At 37.0% G+C, this 10,213-nt stretch overlaps 1 protein-coding gene across 2 annotated transcripts in view; it reads right to left on the bottom strand.

Moving 5' to 3' along the window:
* Positions 1–1,304: 1,304 nt before the first annotated feature.
* The window catches only part of sel1l (SEL1L adaptor subunit of ERAD E3 ubiquitin ligase), a 44,910-nt gene continuing 36,001 nt past the window's right edge, over positions 1,305–10,213 (bottom strand). For both annotated transcript variants that reach the window (XM_028821232.2, XM_028821233.2), the window contains exons 20-21: positions 4,131–4,259; positions 1,305–2,074 (exon numbers count right to left, since the gene is read on the bottom strand). In XM_028821232.2, the coding sequence (XP_028677065.1) occupies positions 1,877–2,074; positions 4,131–4,259 (327 nt within the window). In that variant the 3' untranslated portion in view covers positions 1,305–1,876. The remainder of the gene's footprint in view (positions 2,075–4,130; positions 4,260–10,213) is intronic.

The raw sequence follows: 10,213 nt of genomic DNA, 5'->3' as shown, positions 1-10,213 counted from the left end.
CTTGCTACTTCCATCCAGTTTAGAGGGGTGGCCAGATCCAGGGAAGGTCCTAGTCGGATCAAACACTCGCCACTTCTGTATGATGGACTTTACTAAGCTCCTTGGGATTGATAAAGCCTTTGAGATTTTTTTGTCTCCATCTCCTGCCTTATGTTTGTCCACAGCTCTATCCTGGAGATCTTTTGAAAGTGGCTTGCCACCCATAGTCAGTTTTTTGTTGTCAGTTGCACTACCAAGCAAGGGAATGAATGAGCCAGGAACAGCTTCACTAATCACACGGATTACAGCTGACCACAGGTGGAAGGAAGTCAGTAACCGCAACGGAAATGGTGGGCACTGACACCTGATTGAGTTTATGGGGGGGGGTCCTTTATGAATCTCAGTAGGTCTGGTTTTTGATTTTTTTATAATTTTTCTGAACACTTGGATGTTATACGTTGCATTGAGTAAGTAAAGCTGGGAAGAAATATTTTTTGTTGTGTGTTTTCATTTAAGGCTGTAAAGCAAAAAAAAATGTGAATATTTTTCAAAGGGGGGGATTCTTTTCTGTACCCACTGTATGTGCCTGTGGTTAAAGTAGCCGCATGCTAACATTTTTTTCATTAAATCTGTTGGACTGGCTTTTATATAATTGTTTGTGAAAATAACGAGGACTTAATCACTTTTAAAGTAGCTTAATATTAACTCTGCTTATTGCTTTCAGAATTGTTGCCAACTGAACTTTGCTTTTTTGATGAGGTTTTTCTTTATAAGCTTCCACAAAAAAAAAAAAAAAAAAAAAATACTGATAATTATCTGAATAGTAGGCATGTCACGATCCTAACCAATACTCGCACACCTTCCCATAGTGCAACAGCATTTCTGTCCTTGGAAAAAGAAAAACAAAAACCTTTGAACAGAATTATGCAAGGTCACATACTGAATATTTCATTAAAGAGAATGAGGAAAGAGTGTCAAAACAGAACTGACGTTGCTGCCTAACCAGTAAATTTCTTCATCACGATTATCTAGAACTATCTGCATATTAAAAGAAACCCTCGAATTTACAAAACACGCTTGTAATTGCTTTTACCTTGTATTGTATGTATACATTTTTCTTCAAAAAAGGCTGACTTTTAATCAAAGGCTGCCAAGGACAGATGGCAAAAATAAATACAAAATTACAGTACAAACATAAGCTATTTTTGTAACTTAAATATAAATTAAATTTAATGGAAGAAAACAAAATGCATCATATGTTCTTATCAAATTCACATCAAAAAATGTTTGTTTCAGGGAAAAAAAAAAATACTATAAAAAGAAAAAGTATAAATGAAAAAAGGAAATTAAAGTTTAATGATATGCATGAAAACTGCGGTAAGATGCTAACATTGCATTAGCTTTATAAAAGCTCAAGTCTGTTTTCAGCCTTTCAATTACCCCAAAAAAGCCGATGGCGTCGGGGCTTCTGACCAATAAGGGCTCTCCAGGCAAAGCCCGTTCAGTGTGTCAGGGTTAGGAGAACAGGATGTGCGCTCCGTGGACTCAGCACTGCAGGAAGGCTCAGTCTACGATGTAATCATCTCATGATCACGTCTCGTGTTGCTCTGTAGTCATTCTTAGTGCTGCATTACATCAAGAAATTATCATTAAATTGGCCATTGCAGAATTTTTGTCCTACCTATAAACGTCCTGGTAGAAAAAAAAACGAAATATTAAGATCTAGAAGAATGTTTGTAAACCATGATCTATACAGTCTTTGCAAAATAGGTTTTCTGGTCATTTTTAAATCCTTTTTACAAGTCTACAAAATGTTGCTGACAATGAAAGAATCTTCCATAAGAGATATTATCCATGACTTAGCGTGTGAGAAGACAAAATGGGCTTCAATGTTGGTTTATTGTTGAGGCTGTTCCTGTGGGGCCATTCCTGGTGCCGGCTGTTGTGGCGCCACTGGCCTTGGCATTGCCTGATGCAGTCTCTGTCTGTAAGCGATGACTGTGCCAAGCAGTAAGGCAATGATAGTCATGAGGTACAGGTCCCACTCTGGGCCCAGCAGCTGATTCAGATCAATGTGTGTCAGGAGATCTTGTGCCTATAATAAAAATCAACACAGAAAATCATTTAAATATGTCTCTTTACAGTCCATTCTTTATCATATCTAGAACAGGACTAGAAATAAAGAACTCAAAAAAATAAATAAATAAATAAATCGCACAATTCTGGCATACCAAGGCATAGCCATATCAAAGTTAGAACATACTGTCCAAACCAGGACCCCAAATAATGACATGTGCATTCTACCAGAGAATTTTCCGTAATTTAATGAATACAGTGGGTATACGCTAAGCAGGACACTTTGGATATTATCTTAAGCACTTCTTAACCCTTGAACTGTGTTTCAGCTAAGAAAAAATGGTATACCATGAAATGTGACTAAATTATTTTTTATAGACTGAAAACCTTTATGTTTAAGAATTTAGTGACAGGGATTCCTTTAAACAAGGTGGTGTAGTGGCTGTGGTGCTGGTCTATAAATCCCAACGCTGCTTGTTCACTTTCTCCATATTCCCCACAGTCTGACCCTGAGCAGGTTGCTTAAAGGATTGCCACACAGCAAACGGATTCTTTTTTTATGTTACTTACCACAGGTAGCTTGTTGTGATTGACCACTGAATGAGGGGGAGAGGCGGATTTTCAAATCAAAAGCTCAATCCAATGTGAATTGCCATTTCCTGTTTATGCACTGTGCAAATTTTTCTGGACACTTATTTAGCAAATATTTCAGAAAAAAACTTAACAATGTTTGCATTGGTCAACATATAGGCCTATTGATCTCTGTAGTCACTACAAAACACATAAGGGTAAGATACATATAAAAATACTGTATATATAATTCTTTGGTGAAGTATTCATTTAAACTGCCTACGCTCTTACCTATAAAAAATATCTGTAGTGTACTGACTGACTGACTGACTGACCCAGAACTTGTAAGTGGCCTTGAAAAAATGTCAAATATAGAATAATAAAACTCTTGTCAGTTATTTTTTTCCCCCCAGTAAACATCCATGAAGTAGGAATGGTCTTATTATAGAATGATAAAATCCAGAATCTTTTCCCTTTCCTTTCTGTAATTTTATAAACCATACATAGAAATCTGAAGTCAAGTCAAATATGGCTAAAGTTACATGATGCAGTGTACTGCTCTGAAGTCTCTCCTAACTTGATGAAGAGTTGGCCTAAGAATATAATCAGTGCATTCAACATAAAATATAAAAATCAAGAGTGGTCTCCCCTTGACTTTCTCGTATACTCAGATATGGGGATGGATATTTGAGGAATAAACCGAAAGACAATGATTATATTTTTATATTATGTACATTAAAGAACCATCCATCCATCCATTTTCCAACCCGCTGAATCCGAACACAGGGTCACGGGGGTCTGCTGGAGCCAATCCCAGCCAACACACCATCACTAACAAATCAAACCAAATTAATAATATATTGAACAATTATTATAAAAGTAAAGTTGAATAAATTGAACTCTGCAGAAGCATGAATAAAAGGTAAAGCGCCACTTTTGGTTAGCGGAAATAGATCAAAAGTTGAATTAAATCTACGTTTTGTACCAAATACCTGTATGCAAAATTTGGTTGACCGAAGTGAAAGTGTACTTAAGTTATCATGTTTACATACACACAGACAGACATCATTCCAAAAATGGTATTTTCGTACTCTGGGAGGTCTAAAACGTTGAGATTCATCAAAATCTCGAAACGGAATTTTTGGACGATTCCAATACTTTCCCTATACTTCATACACAAGAAAGTCAGGGAGGTCTAAAACGTCGAGATTCATCAAAATCTCGAAATGGAATTTTTGGACGATTCCAATACTTTCCCTATATTTCATACACAAGAAAGTCAGGGAGGTCTAAAACGTCGAGATTCATCAAAATCTCGACATCAGATCTTTGGATGATTAGAATACTTTCCTTATACTTCGTATACGAGAAAGTAAAAATGGAAGAAAAACAGATTTTTTTGGATTTTATTTAAAAATGGTAAGAGTAGCACTAATTAACATACATTTATAGCTTTCACCGACAACTTTGTTTGCTTCAGATGTGTTTAAATCACAAGAACTTACTTTCATTTCCTGCAGATACTGGATGGCATAAATTAGGCCCAGCTTACAGAGTGCTAGAAACACAGGAACTTGGGCATCAGGGCTCGCCTCAGCAGCCATATCATAGAAGCGCTTGGCCAAGTGAATATCCTGAAACACCAAGACAGAGGCTAGAATTAGCATCACCATAAAGATATTGAGACATGCAGAGAAAAGGCTTTTGAACATTCTGTGATATAAGAGAATCCCCTGAACTTTGTATCTATTAAATGTGGATCTGTCGGTCACATGGTCAGAGGCTCAAAAAAAACCACACTTCATTCTTTAATTTTTACTAACCCTTATGAATATGATTTGCAAGAAATAACAAGAGCTGATGAAAGCTTTAAGAATTCAATATTTTATACCTCAAGAAACTTTCAATTACGTCACCTCTTAAACCCCATTTGTTTAGACTGAATCAATTTGACGACTTCTCTCTTTCCTTTTTGCTCATTCTCTTTGATTAATCATCCCCATGATTTCTATTTTTGTTTAAGGCCAAATTATTTACTAGAAGCACATTATTATATATACCAGGACTGGGGGGGAATTTAGTGGTTTTGTTTTGCAGTCTGTATGAAGACAATGTGGGTGTCATATTTCCTGTAAGTATTCCAATTATTATTTTTTTGCACAGTCTGTGTTTTTAGGACAGTCACTGGTTACCAGTATACTATCAAATCAACTGAATTAATCTCAGGACCATACAGTCTGGAGCCTGAACCCAGCAGCCCAGAGTGTGCAGAGTGACTAACAGTTCGTCTAAAGGCTCCTCCACACACACACACACACACACACAGACAGACACACAGACCTGGCCAGTCATTGATTAGCTCAACCTGCAGGTCTTTTGGAAGTGGGAGGATATCAAGTGTCTCCTGTTATAACATCTGAGAGATGAAGGGAGAACATGGAAATTCACATTGTCTTTAAGCTGACCAGGAGCTTGAACTATGGAGCTGTGAGGCTCTGCCACTCCTGTATTGTTTAAATGTCCTCAATATGTGTGGTAACCAAAGCCTTCAACTGAAAACTGCAGATATAAAAGACGTAATGCACTTGCCACTAAATGTTCTGATTGGATGGAGTCACCAAGAGAACAGAAAACAATTAGTCAGTGGCAGCCATTTCTAGATTTATATTTCTATAAGGAAATGAATGAGTCCAATACTAAAGAAAATAAATGACCAATATAATAATTCCTGAATGATGTCTGAATTTAAAAGAACTTCACTTTCACAAAAACATTTTATTTACAACAGTGGAGAAAGTTGAGGGAAGAACAAAGAATAACAAATGCAAAACAACCTAAAAAAAGGAAACTAGAACTATTCTTTAATAATTGTACAAAGTAAGCCAAGTAAGTCTGCAAAAGAACAAAAACAATTACCAGTTAGAAGCCTAAGAGATAAATTATTTAAATAGTTTTTATCCTAGTTTCAATACTAGTAATTTGTTTATAGCACTTTACAATAAAAGTATGGGATATTCCTGCTGATGTGGATACTGCAATACTTGATGCCGGAGGATTACAATTTAAACACGGAAAGGCCTAAAAGAGATAAACTGTCAAACCCTTCAGTGTGCAGCTATTGAAAACTGTTTCAGTGGTGAAGAGATTGTGAAATATCTCTTCTGCTCATTTGGAGAAGATCAGTGATTGTCCCAACACCGAGGAACAGTCAATCAAAACCAATGAAAGATCAATGTTCAGCTGCACTGACTTCAGTCCTAATGGGGTATTTTGAGTAAATCATATTAAAAAATGTTCTTCCATAATTTACTCCTCTTTTAGACCCAACAAGTATGCATACAAAGCACCAAGAGATTTTATACTCTTAGTAAAGTTATAAATCTCTTTCAAGGTCTGGAGCTCTAGCAACACAATAACCATCTAAACAGATTATGTTCTTTTCCTGAAAATCTTACATCAAAATGATTGTAGAGCTTTATCTCTGACTTGTACCCTTTTTAAATATGGCAGTGTTGGATGGACTACTGGGTTTTAAAAAATGTAATACTTCATCTCAAATGTGGTTTAACATTGAAATATCTTCTTTTTATAATACTACACTAATAACTACCTTGGGATACTCATAGAGTAAAGAAAAGAGAAGATCACACAGAAGATCATCAAGATCGTATGCACACCTACTAAAACAAGCGCACACAGCTGAGTGAGTCCTATCCTACAAATCATCTTCGAACACACTTAGCTGAACAGTGTTTTTGTTTTCTTTAAAAAACATACACAGAGTAACATCCACACTGCAATTCATTATTAAAGCACCAAGCAGAGACACTGGTTGATCAAACATTGATGAAACACATTCAGACCGTGATCTTAAAAACCTTTATCATGTCCTTTATTATCCTGTCCATCCTCTCACTTTATATTGTTATAGCAGTTAGACTAATGAGAGGATCCTGCTGAGCAAAACAGATTTAAATGGAATTGGAGGTCATGTGTATGTACAGTAAGTGATCTGGCTGTTTAAAAGGAGAGCAATTAAACTAGAGCAGTACACACTTACAATGTAACTAGACTAAATGACATGTAGGTGCACATTGAATGTAAGGTAAGACTCGGTTATTTCTAGTGCATGTATTATTTCTCTTACCGTCTGATGTTTATTTCGTCATTTCTTTGTAATGCACATGACCAAATGTATTTCCATTTTGTGCTGCATTCTCTTACTGAGCTATACAAATTGTGGTCCCTGCATTTATCTTTTTATTTATAACTTTTAAAATAATGTACAGCAAATGTCATGATAATACTAAAACTGTACATTTAAATACATTATTTTATTGAATCACAGGTTGGATATCATTACCACACTTTTGACACAGAGTCCAAATTCCTACCATTTTAAGGAGAAACAGGAAGCCAACTCTGTATTGTTTTTGGTACACTGTATTAATGAAAGGGATTCCTAATAAAACAGCCACGTGCTGCTTTTGTGGGTTTTTTTGTTTTGTTTTTATTTATTTATCACTACAACAAAAACAGATTTGATTACACATGTTAGAAGTGCATACAATGCTTTAATCATACTGTCCATTCTCTCTTTCATGCTTGGATAGGATGATAAATGTGAAAGGTAGGGTGTGAAATTTGTATTCTTGGAGACGTAGAGCCGGTGTTAAGAAATCCAAGACCTTAACATACAGAGATTCTGTAGGCTAGGATACTTTCAATGGAAGAGATAACGTTCAGGTTCCTGCACGTATTGTGCTTGTTGGGCTATGGCACGGAGGTGAATGACACTTCTTTGGCATGAAAATAACATTTTCACTAATTTCTCCTTCATAACTACTTGCTTATTTTAATGTGTAAAATAAACAGGATGGCAGAGTGTAGCTGTGCTGCTGGACACTTCATTTATTCAAACTCACGGCCACACAGCAGTTTATGCTGTAGCTACACGTAGCTCTTGGAAGCCATCTAGTGGGAATATGTTTGAGAAATACCTACGGTACATAGTTGTGTTGGTTAGATTAAGTCAACTTTCATCTCCTTCCAAAACCGTGTAAAACACAACAGTGATTTTGGTCCTTACAAATAAAGTTGTTATTATATTATATATATATTGCATAGTTTACTGTCAAATAAAGCAAAAAGTACACGACACGTGTTTCGCCCTCATTTGGGCTCATCAGGCGTACACACACTCTACTGCTCCCCTCTCGGGGAATCAAACCTCGGACGTCAGCGTCAGAGACAAAGTCCCTTTACACTGCGCCATGATGTGTAGTTCGTTTAATTGACAGCCTGTAGGTCCAGAGTAATTACATTCATTGCATTCATAGTCTGAGTCTCAACGACCTGAATTGTGTGGGTGGTTACCTACCAGGTAATGCTTGTGGTTGGTCTGCCATTCGACAAACATCCGCCACGGTGCCCTCTTTCAGTTGCGAGAAGCAGATCATGGAATGTTGCATAGTTTACTGTCAAATAAAGCAAAGAGTACGTGACACGTGTTTTGCCCTCATTTGGGCTCATCAGGCGTACACACACTCTACTGCTCCCCTCTCGGGGAATTGAACCTCGGACGTCAGCGTCAGAGACGAAGTCTCTTTACACTGCGCCACGGTGTGTAGTTTGTTTATTTGACAGCCTGTAGGTCCAGAGTAATTACATTCATTGCATTCATACCACAATTCAGGTCGTCGAGACTCATATGTATATATATGTATATATATATATATATATATATATATATATATATATATATATATGTATATATATATATATATATATATATATATATATATATATATATACAGTAATCCCTCGCTATATCGCTCTTCACCTTTCGCGGCTTCACTCCTTCGCGGATTTTATATGTAAGCATATTTAAATATATATCGCAGATTTTTTGCTGGTTCGCGGATTTCTGCGGACAATGGGTCTTTTAATTTCTGGTACATGCTTCCTCAGTTGGTTTGCCCACTTGATTTCATACAAGGGACGCTATTGGCAGATGGCTGAGAAGCTACCCAGCTTACTTTTCTCTCTCTCTTGCGCTGACTTTCTCTGATCCTGACGTAGGGGGATTGAGCAGGGGGGCTGTTCGCACACCTAGATAATACGGACGCTCGTCTAAAAATGCTGAAAGATTATCTTCACGTTGCTATCTTTTGTGCAGCTGCTTCCTGAAACGACATGCTGCACGGTGCTTCGCATACTTAAAAGCTCGAAGGGCACGTATTGATTTTTGACTGAAAAACAAACTCTGTCTCTCTCTCTCCCTGCTCCTGACGGAGGGGGTATGAGCTGCCGCCTTCAACAGCTTTGTGCCGCGGTGCTTCGCATACTTAAAAGCCAAACAGCCCTATTGATTTGTTTGCTTTTCTCTATCTCTGTGAAATGATCTGCTCCTGACGTGCACTCCTTTGAAGAGGAAGATATGTTTGCATTCTTTTAATTGTGAGACGGAACTGTCATCTCTGTCTTGTCATGGAGCACACTTTAAACTTTTGAAAAAGAGACAAATGTTTGTTTGCAGTGTTTGAATAACGTTCCTGTCTCTCTACAACCTCCTGTGTTTCTGCACAAATCTGTGACCCAAGCATGACAATATAAAAATAACCATATAAACATATGGTTTCTACTTCGCGGATTTTCTTATTTCGCGGGTGGCTCTGGAACGCAACCCCCGCGATGGAGGAGGGATTACTGTATATATAATAATTATCTATCTCAGGTCAGTGATACAGTAGACCACCCCTATATATGAGTGAACCCCAGGGTACTGAGACTGGTTCAAACCAGACATTATGCTTCAATTCCCGTCAGATTTTTTCTGTTTACCAAGCAAACACTTCTTAACATACTGCATATATATTTTCATTAAATTTGTGTTCTGAGATTTTTCAGGTAGGGAAGACAAATGTTTCAGAGTAAGATAGTTATACTCTTCAGGGTACCAGAAAGTGGAGATGTGTTGCATGTTGATTAAAAGATTAAGTAAAACATTCACTGTACTCTGTTAATGTAACAATAATGACCCTGTCATAACTCCATACAGTATAGCCCCAAATAACAGTCTGAGGTGTTGCAAAGTTTTGCTTTGAGCCACAAAGCGTGGCACTGTAGATTTTCCAGTAGTTTGATATGAATGATATTATTGCATATAGATAGAAAGACATCAAGTATTAGCTACTTAGAGCTCACACAAAGGAATAGTGTGATCAAAAGAGTCCATGTCTCACTTGTGCATGGCACCTGCCAAGCACAGTATAGAGAAGAAATAAAAATAGATGTAAGTAAATTCAGCAGACAGACGAGAAATTACTGAAGACAAAAACTTCAGCATTGTAATAGGAAAATGCACACTATAGCCACCCCAGATATTCCCTTAATACATTAACTCCTTATGTTTCATAATATTGTAGTATTTAAGTTGTTTTATCAGGCAGTGAGATGCACCACATTTTCATTCTGGTCTATCTGTTTATTATATCTCTGATTCTAAAGTTTTTAACAATTTCCCACCTTATTACAATGTTAGTTTTATATGTTCCAGCACCACTCCTAAGCCAAGATCATATAACAA

The sequence above is a fragment of the Erpetoichthys calabaricus genome, chromosome 16, assembly GCF_900747795.2.
Source record: "Erpetoichthys calabaricus chromosome 16, fErpCal1.3, whole genome shotgun sequence".
Lineage (NCBI taxonomy): Eukaryota > Metazoa > Chordata > Cladistia > Polypteriformes > Polypteridae > Erpetoichthys > Erpetoichthys calabaricus.
The sequence above is the reverse complement of the archived record's forward strand: the minus strand, read 5'-3'. Positions and strand labels throughout refer to the sequence as shown.